The 23347-nt window shown below is 37.9% G+C and overlaps 1 protein-coding gene across 5 annotated transcripts in view; it reads right to left on the minus strand.

Moving 5' to 3' along the window:
* Window positions 1–5957: 5957 nt before the first annotated feature.
* Window positions 5958–23347, minus strand: part of LOC105003564 (chromosome unknown open reading frame, human C2orf76) — a 105483-nt gene continuing 88093 nt past the window's right edge. For 3 of the 5 annotated variants that reach the window (XM_010860791.1, XM_010860789.1, XM_010860790.1), the window contains 3 exons: window positions 21417–21454; window positions 13831–13912; window positions 5962–6169 (listed from right to left, as the gene is read on the minus strand). In XM_010860791.1, coding sequence (XP_010859093.1) covers window positions 6093–6169; window positions 13831–13912; window positions 21417–21454 — 197 coding nt within the window. In that variant the 3' untranslated portion in view covers window positions 5962–6092. Of the gene's footprint in view, window positions 6170–13830; window positions 13913–21416; window positions 21455–23347 lie in introns of all 5 variants that reach the window. The other 2 variants (XM_010860786.1, XM_010860788.1) reach the window with 2 other exon arrangements.

The following is a 23347-nucleotide window of genomic DNA, read 5'->3' on the forward strand; positions in this document are numbered from 1 at the left end:
AGGACTTAATATATAAAACACATGCAGTGTCTGGTGCACAGTGATTTCTCAAAAAGAAAATGAGACTTCCAGGACTTCCCTGGTGGTCCAGTGGTTAAGAATCCACCTGCCAATGCAAGGGACACCAGTGTGATCCCTGGTCTGGGAAGATTCCACATGCCTCAAGGCAAGTAGACTCGTGTGCCAGAACTACTGAGCCCCTGAGCCACAATTACTGAGTCCAAGTACTGCAAATACTGAAGCCTGCTCACCCTAGAGTCTGTGCTTCACAAGAGAAGCCACCGCAATGAGAAGCCTGAGAACTACAACTAGAGAGCATTCCACACTTGCTCCAACTAGAGAAAGCCCACACATGGCATGAAGACCCAGCACAGCCAAAAATAAATAAAGGTTTTAAAAAGAAAGAAAATGAGACTTCTATATATATGAGAGTATTTTACAGTAGACTAACAAATATATGGAATTTAGAAAGATGGTAACGATAACCCTGTATGCGAGACAGCAAAAGAGACACAGATGTATAGAACAGTCTTTTGGACTCTGTGGGAGAGGGAGGAGGGGGATGATTTGGGAGAATGGCATTGAAACATGTATAATATCATATATGAAACAAATCGCCAGTCCAGGTTCGATGCATGATACTGGATGCTTGGGGCTGGTCCACTGAGATGACCCAGAGGGATGGTACAGGGAGGGAGCGGGGAGGGAGGTTCAGGATGGGAAACACGTGTACACCCGTGGCGGATTCATGTTGATGTATGGCAAAACCAATACAATATTGTAAAGTAAAAAAAAATAAAAATAAAAATATTTTCAATTAAAAAATAAAATATTCAAATGATAATGTTTTAAAATGCACACTTAAAAACTGATATATGTGCAGGAAAAAAAAAAAACTGAAGTATGAACACCAAGTCATGCAAAAAGAGACCGCTGAAGGGCATTTTATTTCACCTTAGAGTTGTTTTTAGTTATCTTACTTGGGCTGCGTTGAGTCTCCGCGGCATCTTTGGGGATCTTTCATCACTGTCCACAGACTCCCTAGTTGTGGCACTTGCACGCCATAGTGCACGGGCTCAGTGTCTGCAGCTCACAGGCTTGGTTGCTCCACAGCATGTGAAATTTAAGTTCCTGCACCGGGGATTGAACCCATGCCCCCTGCACTGCAAGGCAGATTCTTTACCACTGAGCCACCAGGAAAGTCCTCTAGAGTTGTTTTTAACAAGCACGTATTACTTGTATAACTCCAAACACATCAAAAAGATCAGAAACATTAAAAAAATACATAGAAAAAATAACCTAGGTGGAATATGCCAAAATATTAACAGCAATTGTCTGATGGGTTCTTTTCCTGCCTCTTTTAATTTCTATACGTGTACTAGTTTTTACTAATTCTTAACACAGATACATTCTCCTTAAATATTACAGATAAAGCCTTTTACCACTTTCATCTCCCAATCCTAGGCCCCTACCACGGGGTAATCAATGTTATCAGTTTGGTGTATGTTCTTTTGTGTATATGTACATATGTGTATACAATGTGTGTATTCATACATACACACGTATATATAACATTATATATATTATCACTTTGTGTCTTTTTAAAACAAATGACATCAGTTTGAGACCCTTTGCAATTTCACCCATCAAGATGTCTCAAAGATTATCAAACATTATTGCTTAGATGTCACTAAGCAATATGAATGGCTGTCATTGTTTCAGATTAAGTAGCAACACACAGTATAGATACACCAAATGTCATTTGCTGCTGCTGCTGCTAAGTTGCTTCAATCGTGTCCGACTCTATGTGACCCCATAGACGGCAGCCCACCAGGCTCCCCCATCCCTGGGATTCTCCAGGCAAGAACACTGGAGTGGGTTGCCATTTCCTTCTCCAATGCATGAAAGTGAAAAGTGAAGTCGCTCAGTCATGTCTGACTCTTCGCAACCCCATGGACTGCAGCCCACCAGGCTCGTCCGTCCATGGGATTTTCCAGGCAAGAGTACTGGAGTGGGGTGCCATCGCCTTCTCCAAAATGTCACTTAGCTACTCTCTACTAACAGCATTTAGTGTTTTTCTACTAAAAGTAATTCTGCAGTCAATTCTTTTATAAATGCCTTCTTCTGCAGGCTTTAGAGGGTTTCCTTGAGATTCATTTTAAGAAGTGGAACTGCTAGGTCAAGAGAAGACACACATTTGTTATTTTAACAGACAGTCCATCAAATTGCTTGACTAAGTTGCTGCACACAAATTTATACTCCCGGTGTAGGCACACATCACTGTCAATACTTGCTAACAAAACCTTTAACTTTTTGCCAACTTGATGAATAAAAATGACTCTCTACTGTTTTAATTTCCTTGAATCACAGGATGTGTGTCTTTTCAAATTTTTATAAGCCATATGTTTCCTTTTTTACAAATTTCTTCTGTACAAAATGTATCCATTTTTCTGTTGCAGGTTTGTCCTTTTCCCATTGATTTTTATAAGAGTTCTTCATATATTCTGGAAACTAATCCTCTGTCAACCTTATATGTGCAAGTAGCTTTTCCCAGTCTTTGTCTTTCAATCTGTTTATATTGGCAGAGGGTGGGAGAAGAATCTAGTTTTTCATACCAATACATCAAATTCAGCAAATGATGGCATTTGCACGTTTTGTGTTTTAAAGCCAGCCTTACCCTGAGGTCATAAAAATAATCACTTTTTTTCTAATAAATTCATTTCTTTTTTCATGTTTATTTAGTCCATCTGAAATTTCAGTGAATGGTAGGAAGTAAGGTCCTTAATCATTTTTTTAAGACCTGCTGCTGCTAAGTCGCTTCAGTCATGTCCGACTCTGTGAGACCCCATAGATGGCAGCCCACCAGGCTCCCCCATCCCTGGGATTCTCCAGGCAAGAACACTGGAGTGGGTTGCCATTTCCTTCTCCAATGCATGATAGTGAAAAGTGAAAGTGAAGTCACTCAGTCGTGTCCGACTCTAGCGACCCCATGGACTACAGCCTACCAGGCTCCTCCGTCCATGGGATTTTCCAGGCAAAAGTACTGGAGTGTAGGCAAGTACTAAATATCCATCTTTTTTCCACTGATTATAAACACCTTTATTATATACTAAGTTTCCATAGACATCAGTCAGTTTCTATTCACTGATGTTTTGGTTTGCTGTATCACAATCAAGCTGTTTTAATTACTTCAGTTTTACAAAGTATTTTGACACGGGGTAGGCAATCCTCCCTACGCCTTGTTTTTACAAATTGATCTTGGCTCTTCTTATACATTTGCTTTTCCAAATGAACCTTAAAATCAATTTGTCAAATCCCAATATAAATACCGAGGTTGCACTAAATTACAGATTAGATATAAATCAACATCTTTACTACATACCAAAGTTTCCATCTATGAATGTGTAGTATTTCTCTACTTAGGTCTCTTATATCTTCTAGTTAACAGTTTTATAGCTTTTGTGCACATTTTAAGCTCATTAAGCACTCAAAGTCTCCTGTTAGTTCTTATAACTTGTCAGTTGATTCTCCTGCAATCATATTACCTGCAAATGTTTTGTCTCCTCCTTTCCAATGCCTGTGGTTCTCACTACTTTTCTTATGCACTGGCTGCAGTATGAGGCAGGACCATTCTGAATCGTACTGGTGATAGTGGTCCTCCCCGTCCCATTCATCTCACAGGTTTGCTAAGCACTCCTCCATTAGTGTGTTTCCTGTGGGTAACCTTCATCAGGTTAGGGAGACTCTGTTCTACTGTTATTCACACATGGCGTTGCACATCATCATACGCTTCTTTCTGGCATCTCTTTAGATAGCACAATTTCCTTCTTCTTTATAGATTTTGCAAACTATGTACAATGGTAAATTTTTATGTTTTAAACCAATCTTTCACTCATGGTAAAAAATCCTTCTTAGTCACAATAATATTTTAATTTCTGACTTTTACATCTGTGTTTACAAGTGAGGAAAGGCTATATGCAACTTTCTAATAAGGAAAATAAATATAGGCCAAAACAAAGGATTAGACATACCTACATATTTTTGCATTATTTGTTAAAAAGAAAACATACAGGTAAAGAATGCTTAATTTTTATTAAAAAAGAAAAAAAAGTGTGGGTATACTGAATGTTTGAAAAATAATCAAACTGAATATGCTTTAACTTATTCTTCTACTTACTTAACTCTCTGTTTGGGTTCAGGCTGTCACCATCAATGCAGTCACTTGCTCCAGCAAGAATCTGGAAGAATTAAAGTCTCCTTTCCTCCTTCTTCTACACCTTCCATAACAGCCATTCAGCAAGTTCCAAAGATTCTACCTCATACCTCTCCTAGGAGGCCACAGGATAAAATGGGCAAGGTCAAAAATTTAAGACAGACCTGGCTCCACTCACAGTGCACTGTGTTGCCTTGGGTAAGTTACTACCTGTCTGGGCCCTAATTTCTTCATCTATAAATAGATATGATACTATCAAGACTAAAGAGCTGTGCATGCTAAATCATTTCAGTCATGTCTGACTCTTTTCAACCCTATGGACCACAGCCCACACCAGGCTCCTTTGTCCAGGGGATTCTCTAAGCAAGAATACTAGAATGGGTTGCCATGCCCTCCTCCAGGGGATCTTCCCAATCCAGGGATCAAACCTGTGTCTCTTATGTCTCCTGTACTGGCAGGCAGGTTCTTTACCACTAGTGCCACGCTGGGAAGCCCCTTAAAGAATTGTGGTAAAAATTAAATAACACATGTAGCTACCTAACACAATGCCTGCCATCCAATGCATGACCAAAGGTTAGCAATACTTCAGCAAGGTCTCCTCTTCTCCCTCCCCTCTGTTGGGTCCTAGGTTGAGGCCTTCCAACCTTCACCTGGTCTATGACAACTATCTTCTAGTCTTTCTGCCATATGGACGCTGCTGCCAAAGCTTAGTTTCTTATATACAAATCTAATCATGTAATTTACCTGTTTAAATCTTTCCATTGGCTCCCAACTACCTACTAGGTAAAGTTCCAACTCCTCAGCATGACTTATAAGGCCTAGCTACTTTCTGCCCTTACCTTCCTCTACTCCCAGTGCTTTGCCTTTAAACAAAGCAACGTATCTTCTGGCTATGTTAACCAGACTTTCAAGTTTTATTTTTGTTTGTTTGTTTGTTTGTTTTAGCAGAATAGATTTTCTTATATTAGCCTCACCACAATGAAGCCTTACTAGCAATTTAAGGCTTCATGGAACAATTCTAGAGCCAACTAACCTCTCTCAGAGTTCTGATTAGATACATGCTGGCTGAGAGGGCCCCTTGAATCCACTATTCTTCAGATGCTGGTAGTCAGACATCAAAGTATTATTTTGAAAGAATGTATCATCCATGACTTAGACTTGTTCTCAATGGACAATCTCCTTCCAGAAGTGCAAACTTCCTGCTACCTCCTCTCTCCAAATAAATGAGTTTGATTCTATTATAGTTTGCTCCTGAAGTCAGGAAACATAGCTCAGAAAAACACATTTCGGCAATGCTATTTGTGTGGGCTGTAACATGAAAAGAAAGAAGAAACTCTTATATCAGAAAACCTCCCTAAAATATACCCAATTTAATTTCATGTGTGGTGGTGTTTATCACAGTGAGTGAAAAGATGGCATTCATGGTCATAAGAGACTCTTATGGTCATTCATGGTCATAAGAATCCCTGCTAGACAAAGATAGTAACAGGGGCTCTAATTAGAAACTTTAGAGAAAACACAAAATAAAAGAGAATGACCTTGGTCTTATAATCTTTTTTAAAGAATCCAACATGCAAGTCACCAAAATGACCTCTAATTTAGAGAAACAAATTCTAACTAAAGAGCCAACACTCCATGGTGATTTTTGAATAATTATTTCTTTCACTTAAAACCAGATGTTTTTCCCATAAATAAACACATTATTTTACAACAAGAAAGAAAGAAATGAGACCTGCACAGAGAGAACACACCACAGATTTTACCTCAAACGGCAGAGGCTTGGATTAATTTTTTTAAGTTTATTTGTCAATTTCAGAAACTCACTAGTGGAATAAAGAGCTTAATACAAGTATGCAAAAAAGAAAGCTCTGTGAGGTTTTCACCAGGATGAAATGGGATTAGCTTTGTAGTTCTTATAGTCTTCTTCACAGAAGAATGCAATTTCAGTTTCACTGGCTGAAAAAAAAAGAAAAATAGAAAATGGAAAAAAATTTTAATGTAAAACTAGATTTTAAATAAGTATGGAAATCCATATTTCATTGATTCAGTGCTTCCAAGGCCTAAAGTTAGAAAAACAAGTATGGTTTCACATTTCACAAAATCACCAAGAAGTTTTAAGTACGAGAATCTAGAATTCAACCAATTTAAAAGTAAAAAGAAAAATAACCAAAAAAATTAAAAACAAGAGTTAACACATGAATCTGGTTTCCAAGAAATCATAAAATTGTTCATTTATAGTCCTCTTGACAATCCTAGAAATAATAAGCCATTATTTTTTTTTCCAAATGTGTTACTCTGTTCCTGAAGGAGGATGAAAACTCTTTTCTCCCCCCTCTGAAATTAGCCTGTAGGTATAATAATTTAATACTTAGAGGATCAGTAGAATATTTTACAGATCACTTTACATTCTCCCTCATGACCCATCAAAATATGTGTCTGAAGAAGTTAATTTTTTGCCCGCTTATGACTAATTCATGAGGCTTCAACAATATGCAAAGTGAAAGACACAAATTGGCTTCTACCGCAATACCTTCAAATACCTCTAATTATTCACAAGGGATATGGCACAGCTAAAGGACCCACAAAGGTTCAGAGCAGTCACAATTCTTTCAACCTAGCAGGTCAAGGACTCTGTCTTCTAAAACAATAAGTCAGCAACATTATTAATTCAGACTGGAGACAAATCTGATGGAAAGCCTTCCAATTATTAAACATGCAATTCTTTAAGGTGTTGCACCAACAAGTTCCACATTTTTTAAATTAAATCAGAAGTTAATACAGCCTGCTTAGCTTTTACAGAAAGAGCAAAAGGGCCTTCAGAATCTTGACAAGAAAACAGACAAGATTATTTGTAATGAATACTGATCACTCAATTAACATATTCTCTAAAAACAGACAAGTGAAACTCTTCAAGCCAAATAAATAGGATAATCAGGAAGGATGCCAAGGATTACCACTGGTCTCCCAGTTTAAAGCTCTCATCTCTTCATTAGAATTTATCACAGAAGAATGAAATTAAAGAGCTTAGCATAACATTTCATTAAAAATGTTTTTGCTGGTTTTAAGTATACCAAATTTAATGTTTCTCAAACCTAAATTCCTGTGGTCTTTACAGAAAATATGGAAATGTTGAAAGAAGAAAATAAAATCACCCAGAGTCTCAGATCCTCATTCCAGCCCTTTTATATATTCAAGATTAAACGAAGGTTAATCTTGATAAAAATCATATTATGAACTCTTGTTACAATAAGCCTGAGTGTGTGTGTGTGTAGGCAAGCAGGGAAAACACAGCAGAAAGAAACTGGGAATTGATGAGAGGGGCTGTATACAAATGCACCCTGGGCAAATAGTAAGTTAATGTACAGTTAAATTTTACAAGAAAATGGCATTTAAATTAACAGCTAAGAGCTCTAGACTAGGAATTAGTAAAAAGTTGAAAAGGGGGCTTCAAAAAATTCAGTATTCAAAGAGAAGATATTCTGAGATCTATCCTTTAAATAAAAAGCTCCTTTTTTGAAGAGAAGCAAGCCCAAAGGTAGACCTACATAATTTGTAAGTGATTCTAATATCCTCCTCCTGATGTTAGGAGAATAAGCAAAAGTCCCCTGTTCTTAATAATCACAATGCAAGATTTCATACACAATGTGCTATTTACATACAGAACTTTACACAGTGCTTTGCCCACACAGCGCTTTGCTCAATACACACTAACTGTAATTACCATTTTCACTTAACCGCAGTTGACATTTATCTGTACCCCTTTTGAGAAACTAGTACATCTTACGGCTCTTCAGGATACCAATAATGGGTTTAGAATTAAATGAATGTATAGAAAGAACTGACAAAGCATTTCTGTTTTGACACATAAGTTCTCTTGGGTCTAATTAAGTTATAGATCAATCCATTATTTATATACTACAGGCTTAAAAATGAGGTTATCTAAGGTAAAGATTTTATTTTCAGATGAATGAATTTTTTTCAGGAAAACTAGATTGACAAATGGGTTAAATTCAAATGGTCCAGGTTGATAAAAATGTTCACCCTGAACAAATTGGAGAATAACACACAAATTAGGAGTTAGCTGCTTTGAACATTCAAAAGAAAGACATAAGGTGGATTTTAAATTTTAGTAACATTTCTTAAGCAGAAACAGAATATTATGTTTTTTATTAAATCTACATAACCCTATTGAAAATGTCTGAAACAATGATTTCACGTATTTAGACTGAAAATTTACTTGCCAATTACAGTGAAAACAAATTACAAAAGATTTTCAAGACCTCTACATAATCACCCTTTCCTCCATTATCCCAAATTCTATTTAAAATGGCTCCAGAAGAACCCTCAGGAAGTCTACCACATGCTGGTCCCCTAGGGCACCTGATTTTAAATTAAATGTGCTGCAGGCGGCCATGCACGCAGGTGCATAGTGCCCTGGCATGTGAATGGGAAATGAATGTGCATTCTCAAATCCAATAAATATACCACCAGCTCATCCCTTTGTCTTACTAGCAAGTGAAACCAAGTTAAGAACTCTCCAAATACATTTGTGGATCATTTTAATACTGACTTTCAAGTTTAATGAAATGAACACAAGCCAGGACATTCAAATGTTGGATATGAAATTAATTATTAAGAATTTTATAATGTTTCCATTATAAAATGCACATATATACACCTTGAATGGGAAAATAATAACTTCAAATTTTTTTTAAAAAGAAGAAAAACCAATTTTAAATGCAAAAATCTCAGGAAAGTTGAGTATAATATACTTAAACTTCTCAACTAACTTATTTCAATAAACCCGTCTATCAACAAGGATTTACTGTATGGCTTCTAAATCCCGAGCCTCATATCAAAGCTGTGTGCAGCACAGCAACTGTCGTCCGAGAAAGAGGCTGAGAAAAGTGTCCTGACTGCAGTACAGACAATTAATGATCAGAGCAGGCTGTAATGTGAATAATAACTCCAGATTATTGGCAAAAAAAAAAAAATCCAGGAAGGGCAAGGTGTGATTTCTGCAGCAATTTGACACCAAAAGGACAAAGTTTCACTGTCTCGCCTGGGTCCAGGACTCATCCTTGCAAGTTTCACAAAAGTCTAATCTACAAATCATTGAAAACCATGCCCACAGCTGTTATATTTCTAACTTTTTGCCAAAGGAGGTCAACAATCCAACAAGTAGTTCCAAACAACCGTGTGTCTTTTATTTCTTATTTGCTTGAGAATCTGTTTTCAAGCTGGTTGAGAAAGATTTCAAACTATAGTTTGGAGAAAACAAATATAGAAATACATCTGACCTTTGATAGACTGGACACTGTGATCTCCACAACAGCATGCAAAGTGAAAGTGTTAGTCGCTCAGTCGTGTCCGACTCTTTGTGACGCCATGGACTGTAGCCCTGCAGGTTTCTCGGTCATGGAATTTTCCAGACAAGAATATTAGAGTAGGTTGCCATTCCCTTCTCCAGGGGATATTCCTGACCAAGGGATCAAACCCATGTCTTCTGCATCGGCGGGCAGATTCTTTACATCTGAGCTACCAGGGAAGCCCGAGAGGAGAGCAAAAAGGGACGAATCATGTCTGGAAGGTTCCTTCTCATCTTCTTTCTCTGGGATCCCAAATTCCCAGGGCCTGCCACCTATTTTAGCAAGTACCAGATCATCGCTGCTGTGATGTTAACATGAACAGCCAGTTAAACACGCTGTCAAAGCAGGAAAGCACGTATGCCTCAAGATATGACTACCTAAAAGAGGATGGGAAAGGGACTCAAACCTTCAGGAAACACTAATCATATATGATCCTGATAAAGAAGTGGAGCCAAGGAATCCTACAATTTGAGCTGCCTAGCCAAGATCACCGGGAGGGGCCGGGCACCGAGACTGGGTTTCGGTTGTGGGCAGACAATAGAGGAGTGACGCACAAAGTGAAAACAAGCCACAGGGAACTGGGGAATTATTCCAAGACGTGGCCTGATGCGAACTCTTCCCAGAGGTGAGCACTTAGAGTCTGCCAGACTGTGTCTTGTTTTAAAATATTTCCAGTAAAACACAACTGACTTTAGAAGAGTTACCCTATTTCAGTTTCTTTCCTAAACCGGAGACAATTCAAAAGATAGCAATAGTAGAATGCAGCAAAATCAAAGAGATAAAATATAACCCCAAAAATATTTAACATGAAAATTTATTACTTAGGGGAATTAGTCCATAAAACCACAACTGTTAACAACAAGATCTTTAAATTATAAATAACAATTCTAGGTAAGGCCTTCTTCCACAAAACAAATCTTTTTATTGATGTATTTCAGGACTAAATCCACAAGCAAAAACCTTCCCTGACATCGAGCGTAGAATATACAATTGGGATCTGCAATGTAGATAAAAGGCTAGAGAATTTCTTGGTGAGAAAAGAAATCTTCAAACCAGTTTGTTCCCCTAATTTCCCCCCTCACAGTCTTTCTTTTCCTTTCATGATTTTTACAGAAAAGTCATAATGATACATTTGTTACACTGGCCTTATTCCCATGGCAACTGGCTGTGATGGCAGAGTGACAGCTCTACAGCAAGATCAAGTGGTAAGAAGGGAGAAAGCGATGACTTAGAATTTTTCTCCTAAAACCTCTTAAAAACCTAACCAGGCACAGCAGCAAGGGAGGGAAAATTCCCTAGAAAAATCACACATTTCAAGTACTGCTTTTACAACTCTACTCCCACTTAGAGTTTTTTGTTGCTCTCCAGGGGCCATCACCTCCTTCCCCATGAGTAATAACTGTGGCTTGTTCTCAAGGGTACAGAAACACTGCTCTCAGCAACAAAGGGGAACATGCAGAAGAGGGGGTTGCTCCCAACAGGGATGGAAGACACCCTCAACCAGGGCTACAGACTTGCCAGGGCATGAGAACAGTTTGAAGTAACAACCTGAAACCAGTGGAGAACCCATGAAAATGATCCAATTCTGATCGAAGATCTATATGGCCTTAAAACAAGAACGACCAAAAAAAAAAAAAAAAAGTGATTTGATTTATACCTTTATAGGTGGTTTGTTATATAAGTCTGAAATTGATGACAATTAAACCAACAACTTGAGATTTTAACAAATTCAAAACATTTGTCAATTGCTTTCTCCAAAATGGTTTCCAAATAAAATGAAGTGTTTTTGAGGGCGTTTACATGCATTGCTCCAGATGCTTTCATATACATTCTTTTACTTCACCCTATGACAACCCTCTGTTTCATTTTACAGAAATCGAAGTAGAAGTTCAGAGACTCTAAATGGCTTCCAGAAGGTCACAGATGCAGAGCCATCATTCAAACCAATTTTCCCTAAATTTAGGAGTTGATTCCTTAAAATTGGGCCCTTACTTTATAAGTAATACATGTAAATTATAAAAGAAAGTTTAAATTACAAGAACAACTAGATAAATGGAGAATAAAGAAAAAAACAATTTCTAGCAATGCCACCACCCAGGGAAAGCATTTTTATAATTTTAGTATATGATCTCTTCTTCATATACATATACAGACATGTAAATACATACATTTAAAAATAAAAATGGCATCACACAATACATTTTCTATTTCCATTCAATAAAGCTCTACATCAATGAATCTCAAACCAGGAAGGACCACAACCTTGGAGGAGTCACAGAGTTGAGGAAGCATACTTCTGTTGGCTTGGTAATAGATATGACAGAAAATTACTTAGTAAGTTTGAGAAAGTCTTACTGGTAAAATTGATCAACAAAGTTAGAGATAATACACCTTCCCAACAGTAGTACAAGGGAACATCCATATTCTAACATTCCTTCAGATACAACTACCGTTCTCCGTGTCTGCTAGTCTTAAATTATTGCTTGTCTAAGGTCACCCAGACAGTACGTGGCAGTCAAGCTGCTAACCCAAGCACTCTGACTTCAGCCTCTAATTCTTAATCACTAAAGTAGTAAGCTACATAAAATTTAGTCTCTATTTTCATGTATATTGCTCTCATTACTAACAGGGCTGAACTATTTTTTATGTTAGCTATTTCTTCTATCAGTAGTTTATTTCTCCTTTTAATACTAATTATAAGACCTCTTTATAAAGTCAGGCTTTCTTTGTCATATATGCTGCAAATATTTTTTCACAATTTATTGCTTCTCCTTTAACTCTGTTTATGTGGTCAAATCTATCATTTCTTCCTGCTTTATGGCTTCTGGCTTCAAGGGCATGCTTAGAAAGCTCTTTTCCCCAAGATTATGAAACTACTGACCTACATTTTATCTAAAAACTTTTTTACATTGCAAACATTTAATCTATATAGAATTTATTTTAGAATAAAGACTAAGAACTTAAGTTTGATTTTCTCAAATGTTTTGGCAATGGGCCCAACAGTTTCTGGCTAATTCATTCTCTTCTCCACTTATTTGAGATGTCAAAATTTTCTCATACCATGAAACTGCTTTTTAGTTGGTTTTTTAATTTTCCAATCTTTTCCATGGAGCTGTCAATTTCTGTATCAATACTGCTGCTGCTGCTAAGTTGCTTCAGTCATATCCAACTCTGTGAGACCCCATAGACGGCAGCCCACCAGGCTCCCCCGTCCCTGGGATTCTCCAGGCAAGAACACTGGAGTGGGCTGCCATTTCCTTCTCCGAGTCACAATATGGAAAGACATTAAATCTAGCCAAGAGTATAGACTTAGACATAGAAAACAAGTCTGAGATTATATAACATGGCATTCAAAATCCTATCTAAGTTAGAGATGTCAGGAATCCACTTCAACCACATGTGTCATTTTAAAATGAATTCCTGACAGATGTGACAACAATAAAACACCTGTCAAAAAAATGTAAGGATTCCTAATATGGACTTCATGAACCTTAGAGTGTCCCTTGACCAGTGCATATAAAAAATTAGAAAGTAAGTGTGATTTGTGCTGCTTCATTATGTCAGAGGCATAATGCCTTCAACTGCTCACATTTCTCTCGAAACCTTCGCTGTACTACCACATCATCTAAGTATACATGTAAGTAGAATTATAGTGACATCTAATGGTCACAACACATGTCACACAGCATTTCTTTAAAATAAAACTGCATGCATATTCCAAATTGAAAGGTTAAATCAGGCAATTTTTCAACCGCATACCATAGGCCCCTATTTGAAATTCCATGACTTGGTCAGCTCGCAATGATTTGGATAACTATCAGAAACCATGCTGCTTGTTATACAAACAACATCTCACTTCATTATTCCACGATATTTCTACCGGGCCCTTTTCTCTTAAACTATCAGTTCAAATGAAGCTGATATGAGTAAGTAGGTTATTAAGTGAGTAATAACCTGTCAATCACTTAAAATAACCCTCAGCAGAATTCTGAGCATACTTTCTGGAAAGAACTATTTGCATGCTGAACGTTGGGAGAGCAGATATCTACTGCCCTCAGTCAAACGATCTGAATGTACATCATTCTTGTCCTTCCCCTCTGAATAATTATCAGGTAGTGTAAAGAGCACCAAGGGTAGCATTTACTTTGCATTAAGTTATCTAAATATAATCAGCCAGACATCACCATCCAGGCCAGGAAAGACAGTGCCCCTCCAGCTCCGCATGCACACACACACACACTTTCTCACCAATTCCAGCTGCTTTCAGGGTGCTATCTTCTTTTAACAGGAGTCTGTCATCATCTTCCAAACTCAACACAAGTTCATTTGTCTAGAAAGAAAAACAAATCCACTTTTTACCAGTACTTTTATTAGTTTCACATTTGGTGAGATTCCTCAAAGACAAATGAATTGTTACTTTGCGTCACAGCAATAATCCAAGTCACATTTTGTTCCCATCGCTGTAGGGAAAGCAGTGAACATGTACATAGTTGAGTGCTTACTAAACACACGTTACATAAAGCGCTAGGGAGGCAGGGCTAGAACACAAAGCTTTTGTGCTGGAGCTGGGTTAAAATTCAGGTTCCACAAATATCCAGCTGCGTGGTCTCAATATATTACATAGCCTTAGGAAAAAAAAAATGTAGGGGTAGCAATGCATCTTCTTATTGCCATGTGGTGAGGATGAACAGAGATGAAGTATATAAAACCCCCAGTGCAATGTCAGTCACATAGGGAGTAGTGTTAGCTGTCAGTGTTCTGTTTCATCATCATCTCATCCTCACAATAACCCAGGAGGATTCAGAGAGGTTAGGACACAGGCTCAGAGGATGTGGTCGGGGGACTAAGGTTCTGTTAGTGGAAACACTGACTGAAACCGCCCACCCTGGTCAGGCACGACAGTAACCATTTGCATGATTTTACAACAGAAGATCCTAGTAAGGAAAACAGAACTAACAAGCCACCACCAACTGGAAAAACTTGGGAAAGGTCAAAAGGAGATGCCACATGTCCTACTAATCTCCCAGAATCCTTCTCACTGGAATCCATCTTGGCTGAACAATGCTTGCTCCACCAGGAAGGACCCTGAGTCAGAACGACTGGCCAGAGACAACCCAGAAGCCTATCTCATCACCATAAAACCTGAGACTGCAGGCCACGTGGCAGAGCAGTCCCCCTGGGTTCCCTTACCCTCCTGCTCTTCACCCGGGAGCCCCTTGCCAGTAAAGCCTCTTGCTTTGTCAGCATGGGTGTCTCCTCGGACAATTCATTTCCCAGTCTTAGACAAGAGCTCAGTCTTGGGTCCTGGTAGGAGTCCCTCTTCCTGCAACAGATCCAGTTTTGACCAGTCTGACTTCTGAGAGAAGCGAGCTTGCCTTTCCTTAAAAGCTCACGTATTTAAAAACCCTGCTCCAGCTAACAAACACTTGGTCCCAAGTCCTGTTAACTAACATTTCTCTTTGTGATTCAGGGAGAGTTTGCTCTCCAATGCTACTCACAAATCCACTTAAACATAAATGTTGATCCTGCCTCTAAACAGCAGCTGGTAGTGAGCACTTGCTGGGCACACAGTACCACCTGTCAACCAGAACGCAGTTGTTTAGTACCAGATTATCTTTCCAGAATATGGCTGAGAGAGAGACTCAAAAGAAAGGCCTCTCAGCAGTCAAAAGAGCTGCCCCAGGAGCCACGCTCCACAGCTTTACTCACTAGAAAGAGCACAGGGGCTTAAACGTGCACAGATTAAAAGAGGGGGGGGGGAACTTTACTGAAAAAATCATTTTAGAATAGGTAATACATGCTCACAAGACAAAATGCTCCAAGTACATAGGGACAGAATGAGAAGTAGGCTTCTCCCTCCTCCACCCAGCAACCCAGCTCTCCACCAGAGAATTTGTACTAATTCTTATGCATCCTTCCAGAGACTATCCTTGTACCTTTCAGAGACTGTTGTTGTACATGTACATGCAGGCAGAGATGTGCCTATAAACTTTTCCACACAAACAATGGCATGGTATATGCTGTATTCTAACTTCTCTTAAAATATCTTAAAGTCATTCGGATACAACTGAACCTACAAAACAAAAAGAGACTCACAGAGAACAAACTTATGGTTGCTGGGGGAAAGGATGAGGGAAAAGGACAGTTAGGGAGTTTGGGATGGACACGTATACACTGCTATATTTAAAGTGGATAACCAACAAGGACCTACTGTATAGCACATGCAGCTCTGCTCAATGTCATGTGGCAGCCTAGATTGGGAGCAGGGTTTGGGAGAGAATGGATACATGTATATATATGGCTGAGTCCCTTAGTTCTTCACTTGAAACTCTCACAACACTGATTATCAGCTATACCCCAATACAAAAAAAAAAAAATCTTAAAATCATTCAAAATCAGTTTAAGAGCTGCATCATAATTTATCAAGGCTTCAGTATATTCCAATGGAAGGATTAACACTCTCTCTATCCCTACTGATGGACATTCAGGTTGTTTCCTATCTCTTCCTATCCTACTCAGTCCTGCATCAAATATTCTTGTCCATGTATCATTTGGCGTATGTACAAGTTTTGTCTGTAAGATAAATTCCTAGAAGTAGAACTATTCAGTCAGAGAGAAAGTACAATTTTTATTTCGACAGATATTTCTAAATTACTCTCCAAAGAAGCAGTACCCATTTATACCACCACTACCCATCACTGGGATTCCCTGGTGGCTCAGATGGTAAAGCATCTGCCTGCAATGCAGGAGACCCGGGTTTGATCTCTGGGTTGGGAAGATCCCCTGGAGAAGGAAATGGCAACCCACTCCAGTATTCTTGCCTAGAAAATTCCATGGATGGAGGAGCCTGGTGGGCTACAGTCCATGGGATCGCAAAGAGTTGGACACGACTGTGCGACTTCACTTCACTTCACTTCACCCATCACTGAGAGCCCCTGTTTCCCATACCCTCACCAGCACAGTGTATTATCGAAAGATTTTGATATTGCCAATCTAGCAAATGTAGATTAAGAATAGTGTTGTGGTGGCTTAGTCACTAAGTCATGTCCAACTCTTGCGACCCCTGGACTGTAGCCCTCCATGTTCCTCTATCCATAGGATTCTCCAGGCAAGAATACTGAAGTGGGTTGCCATTTCCTTCTCCAGGGCATCTTCCTGACCCAGGGATTGAACCTGGGTCTGCTGCACTGCAGGCATATTCTCTACCTACTGAGCTACCAAGGAAGCCCCCAAGAAGAGTAATTTGTATTTATTTGGGTGTGAATAAAGGTGTGAATAGTTTCTTTTTTTTTTTTTTTTTTTATTTTTAAACTTTACAATATTGTATTAGTTTTGCCAAATATCGAAATGAATCCGCCACAGGTATACCCGCGTTCCCCATCCTGAACCCTCCTCCCTCCTCCCTCCCCTACCCTCCCTCTGGGTCTTCCCAGTGCACCAGCCCCAAGCATCCAGTACCGTGCATCGAACCTGGACTGGCGACTCATTTCATACATGATATTATACATGTTTCAATGCTATTCTCCCAAATCTCCCCACCCTCTCCCTCTCCCACAGAGTCCACAAGACTGAATAAACTTGTTGGATAATTTTTTTAATGGAATTGTGGAATATTGTTACATTCTAAGAAAACCGGGCTTCCCTGAAGGCTCAGATGGTAAAGAATCTACCTGAAATGCAGGAGACCTGGGTTCAATCCCCAGGTCAGGAAGATCCTCTGGAGAAGGGAATGGCTACCCACGCCAGTCACAACGAGTCAGACACAAGTGAGTGACTAACACTCACTTTTCACTAAGAAAATTAGGTCTTTTCTGTAATACAAGTTAGAAAATCTCCCAGTTTTCATTTGTTCCTTAATTTTCCTTCTAGAGCCTTTTTTTAAAGAAGGTGCTTAATGTCTGCTGAATGAATAAAGGAAAATGTATCAATCTTTTATTTATCTATCATACTTAAAAAGACCTTCAGTGTAAGATTACTTTAAAATCCCATGTTTCCTTAAAATATTTTTAATTAACTTCCTCTTTTAAACTTCTAATCATAGAGTATTTCAGACATAAAATGTATGCAGAATAGTACAATGAACCCTTCATGTACCCAACACCCAACTTGACCAAATTATCCATTCATGTTAATCTAGTTAATCTCTATCCTTACCTATGGGTTTCATCTCAGACTTATTTGAGTATTTATTTTGGCATAAGGAAAAGGATATGGATTCATTTAACTGTTTTCCAGTTGTTCCAATAACATTTACTGAATCCTCCATATTTTCTCCATAAATTTGAAATGCAATATTCACTATATACTAAATTCCCATATATAATTGGGTCTATTTTTGGACTTCTGATTCTGTGTCTTTGAACTAACAGTTCATGTGACAGTACCACACTGTTTTAATTACTATAGTTTTACAATATGTCTTAATGTGCCAGGGTTAGTCACTCTCATTTCTCTTTCTTCTGACTATTCTTCATTATTTATCTTTTGCATGTTAGTTTTATAATCAGTTTCTTTAGCTTTTATATACACACCACATACACACACACACACGCATATATACAAATACATATATACACACAGCTGTTACTAGAATTTTATTTGGGTGGCATTAAATTTGTAAATTAACTATAAGAGAACTGACATCTTCATACTGTTGCCTCTTCCCATCCAAATATCCTTTACATTTCCACTTAAATCTCATCTTATATCTCTCTTTGCATGTTTTTCTTTTTTGTTAAATTAAGGTGGAATTTCATATAAAGATAGCACATAGTTCTTAAGAGAAGTTCAGCTCAATGAGTCTGGACAACTGAATAACCTCTCTGCAATTTTAAAGTTTTCTTCTTAAAGATCTTGCATATTTCTTACAAAGTTTACTACAGGGTGTGACTTCTTCCTTTCATAAACTTTTAACAAGGATAGCTATCTGGTTTCCAAACTCACAAAATATAAGACAGAAATTGGGGTTTTTCTTTCAAATCTTTTTGATAGGAATTACTATGACTTTGGGAGAAGGCAATGGCACCCCACTCTAGTACTCTTGCCTGGAAAATCCCATGGACAGAGGAGCCTGGTAGGCTGCAGTCCATGGGGTCGCAAAGAGTCGGACACGACTGAGCGACTTCACTTTCACTTTTCACTTTCCTGCATTGGAGAAGGAAATGGCAACCCACTCCAGTGTTCTTGCCTGGAGAATCCCAGGGACAGGGGAGCCTGGTGGGCTGCCATCTATGGGGTCGCACAGAGTCGGACACGACTGAAGCAACTTAGCAGCAGCAGCAGCATTATGACTTTACAAGTAGCCTACTGATTATACTCCATACTACACACATAGACACACAAGTACATTTTCTTACCAAAATAAACCATACTATAGTAATTACTTGCACTGGACTACTGATTCATTCAACAAACACTGAGCTCATCATGCAGACAGGAGGCTTGGTGGGAAGGTATCCAGTCACTTTTTTATTGTGGTGATGGCACCAAATTTCTGTGGACACCTGGTAATTTCAATTAAGAAAGTCTAAACCTAGAAATTTGGGGAAATGGGGAACATGCCTTGTGAACAAGTTCATTAAGATACAGGAGTTAGTTGGAAGTTTTTCCCTTTGGCTAAGGAAGAAGACTAAAATTACAGCAGAGTTGGAAAACTGACCGGCTGGGCTAGCGATGTCTATAGGCCTTGTAAATGGGTGCATGCAAAATTGAGAAAAACGGTTGGCAGTTGGAAAAGGCACAAATGAGGAACATGTGGGTAAAAGTTTTAAGTCTTAAAACTGTATCTGTAAAAATATATTGACTTCTTCCTTACAAAAGTTAAAGAGGAAATCTGAAGAATTATCTCTTTACTGGGTTTCCCTGGTGGCTTTGGGGTAAACAACCCACCTGCCAATGCAGGAGACAGGGGTTCCATTCCTGGGTCTGGAAGATCCCCTGGAGAAGGAAATGGCAACCTACTCCAGAATTCTTGCCTGGGAAATCCCATGGACAGAGGAGCCTGGCAGGGCTACAGTCCATGGGGTTGCAAAAGAGTTGGACACAACTTAGCAACTAAATAACAACAATCTCAACTAGAATCTCTATGATTTAGATGAGAAGTTTATAAAGCCAGATTCCAGAAACATCCTCAGTGACTCAATTTGTTTGGAGAATCTTTAAGTAAATACATTGCTCAACTGAAAAATGGGCTCTAATTTCACAACTCTAATGTGCCAAGATGGAACATATGTTTTAAATATAAGAAACAATTCTAAGATATTTCCAACTATAGCAGGAAAACTTTCTGATTTTTTTAAAAATATCATAATACTGATTAATTTGAATATTATGAATTAGGTCTTCATTAGGATAAAGGAATACTCTACTTATTATTTCCTTTTAGGAAACACGAGCATATGAGCAAGCTATGATATAAATGCAACACTAAATGGAGGATGACAACCTTTTTAAAGAGCCTTTTGTTTCATTTTAACTTTATTTATTTTCTTTCTACAATAAAATCAAGATTCCTACTCTCCACATTTTAGGGACAAGCCTAAAAACAGTCCTGGCTTGGACAAGAGAAAATGGATGGAGTCTGTGGCCAGATACAATTCTAGCATCCATACAAAGTAAAGATTCCATACCATAGTCCCAGACATACACAAGCACCAAATTTCAAAGCATTTGACAATTGGATGCTGTCAAATTTGTATACATAGTCCTTGGTATAGAAAAATAAAGTTACTGGAAAGAACCAGCTTGATTTTAGCCCAGGGAAACTGATTTCAGATTTCTGACCTCCAGAACTATAAGACAGTAAATGTGTGTTGTTTTAAGCCACAGGGGAAAAAAAAAATTTGAGTTACTAATCCACAGTCAACAGACATATCCTTATACCATCTTCTTTATGATCTCTTGTTATACATTTATTTGAAAGCTGACTGTGTTTGTGGGGGGCATCATCTATGACTAGCAAAGAGAATAAAATTAAATGAATCCATAAATAAATACTTCCTTCAAAAACTGTTATGGAAACATTCCTTTGAATGAGGCATTGTGCTAGGTATTGGAGATATGAGGAATAAAATACAGTCCCTTGTCCTTGAGTAGTTTCTATAATAGAGGAGATTATTGTTTTAATGAGAAGTCTATACGAGGTCACTGAGATTCAAGAAAAAAGATCACTCTGGTCTATCTACATGAGATGCAAACATAAAAACATTGTTCTGAAAAAGTATGAAGACGGAAATGTAAACATACTATAAACACATAACTAAGCTGTCCTCTCTGGGGCGGCCCATGTCCTCTGTGCAACTAGCAGGCCTGTTTCCGAGAGCCACAGTATGGGGCCTTAACACACAGAGAGAGTCAAATGAGAGAAAACACGTTATTTTCTTAATGCCCTCTTCTGGTATAGAAATAAGAAAATCAAAGAAATTGGACTAGATATAATATTTGATTTCCTTTATTTATAAGCTGAATTTATTTCAACAAGTTTTATGCTTGTTAAACATTTGCTTGATATACTGGGTTGACCAAAAAGTTCATTCAAGTTTTTCTGCATCAGAAAAACCTGAACAAACTTTTTGGTCAACTCAATATATTAACAACATTTTTTTTTTTAATTAACACTTTTTAAAAAAAGAATCTATTACCAACAGGAATACAATTTAGAGGGTTTTTTTTTTTTCTTTTAATAGATAAAAGGCTATTTAAAGGGTAAATTCAAAATGAAAAATGCTACTATAATGAAAAATATCTTAGAAGTACACATGTTCATTCATTTATTCACTAAGTCAACCAAAATTGATTACCTGCTATGTGCCAGATACTGTACATATGAAACATACCTTTGATTTATGTGCTTGATGAACAATCTTCAGTTTATCTGAAAGAAAAAAAGTCTTTTTACTAAAATTATTCTAAAGCTTCATTTCAAACTTATTGAAGTGAGATTAAAAGGCTTCCCTGGTGGCGCTAGTGGTAAAGGATCTACCAATGAAGGAGACACAAAGAGATGAGGGTTCGATCCCTGGGTCAGGAAGATCCCCTGGAGAAGGAAATGACACCCCCTCCAGTATTCTCGCCTGGAAAATCCCACGGACAGAGGGGCCTGGTGGGCTGTAACCCATGGGGTCACAAAGTCAGACACAAGTGAGTGCACACATACACAAAGTGAGATGAGGTGTGTGGTGAGCTGGGGAGTGTGGCAGCTAGGAAAGTGAGGAATCTGGGTCCCTGCCTTATGATCAGGTTCACTTAAAAATCTAATACGCAGTAAAAGAAATATTACATTTGCATATCATTAAAATTAAAGATCACTGTATAAAATATTTTAAAGCCCTTTGACACAGAGAGCTGTGTTTGTACCATAACTTGTAGTCAACTCAGCCCTTTTTCCCTTAGAAAACAGCTGAATGATATAACTCTATCTTGTTTGTTAGAGTCCCTAAATACTAAGATTAGCAAATAAGGTTTTTAAAAAAGTCTGTCTTTGTTAATGTCTACTACTACTATTTTTCTACTAATCTCTCAGAAGAGATTGAGTGACAGGAGGTCAAATGATCATAGCAACAAGTTGCTACCACTCTCAGAATTTAAACACCATCAAGGATGCACTGGTAATCTGATCAAGGCTGCTAATACTCAAAGACTACCAATGTCTGTCTCCTGGTTTTCAAATACTGCACAGGCTCACACCATCTAATCTGCTTTATTCAATCTCTCCTTCACTCCTTAATCTGTTTATCTTGAAATCAGGCTACACTGTGTTTTTCCAGTAAGTAGTTTCTCTACATTGGGTACTCCTAACTGGGCAATAATCAGTTCTTAATTATTTAACAGACATAGCATTCAACAGGTTTAAATTCAGAAAGTTACTAATTCTCCACTCAGTTTTACCTAGCCATTTAATTAATTTACTGTGAAAGTGAAAGTGAAAGTGAAGTCAGTCAGTCGTGTCCGACTCTTTGTGACCCCATGGACTGTAGCTTACCAGGCTCCTCCATCCATGGGATTTTCCAGGTAAGAATACTGGGGTGGGTTGCCATTTCCTTCTCCAGGGGATCTTCCCAACTCAGGGCTCGAACCCGGGTCTCCCGCATTGTAGATGGACGCTTTACCCTCTGAGCCATCAGGGAAGTCTAATTTACTATAGTTATACATATAGTTATAGTTTATATATATATTTAGTTATAGTTATAGTTTACATATATTATTATATCTGAATAAACTCTTAACCTTAAGCTAAAATTCATTTCTATCAATCATGCTATTTGATTCAACAAGGAATTTCAGTGAAATGAAAGACTCTGTTAAAGAAAAAAAAACCTTGATTTAACTATGTTCTAATAATAAAGAAGAATTAGGGTACCTATTTAGTTAAGAACAGGCACTCTGAAATGCTCATTATTTTAAATAGTAAACTTTCAATTGCCTATTACAATTTTTAATATAAGGTAGCCTTATAAAAATCAATCTTACCTAAGTGAAATATACACATTTAGGATATAAAATAGGTCACAATGGCTAAAAAATAAGCTTACAATGTACACAAGAAAACAAACAAATGTGACTTTTGAATTATCTATTATACTGAGTTACCTATTATACTCTTTTTCTCACTATAAATATATATTGTTTGTTACTAGAGATAAGTTAGAGAAGCCAATAGTAGTTGCTTTTTTCTTTTTAAACAAAAGGACCTTGATTAAAAGTCTGTTATAATCGACCTGCAAAATTGCATACTGACCTCTCCAAGTGTCATCATGTTCTATATATT

The sequence above is a fragment of the Bison bison genome, unplaced genomic scaffold, assembly GCF_000754665.1.
Source record: "Bison bison bison isolate TAMUID 2011002044 unplaced genomic scaffold, Bison_UMD1.0 scf7180017864471, whole genome shotgun sequence".
In the NCBI taxonomy this organism is placed as follows: domain Eukaryota; kingdom Metazoa; phylum Chordata; class Mammalia; order Artiodactyla; family Bovidae; genus Bison; species Bison bison.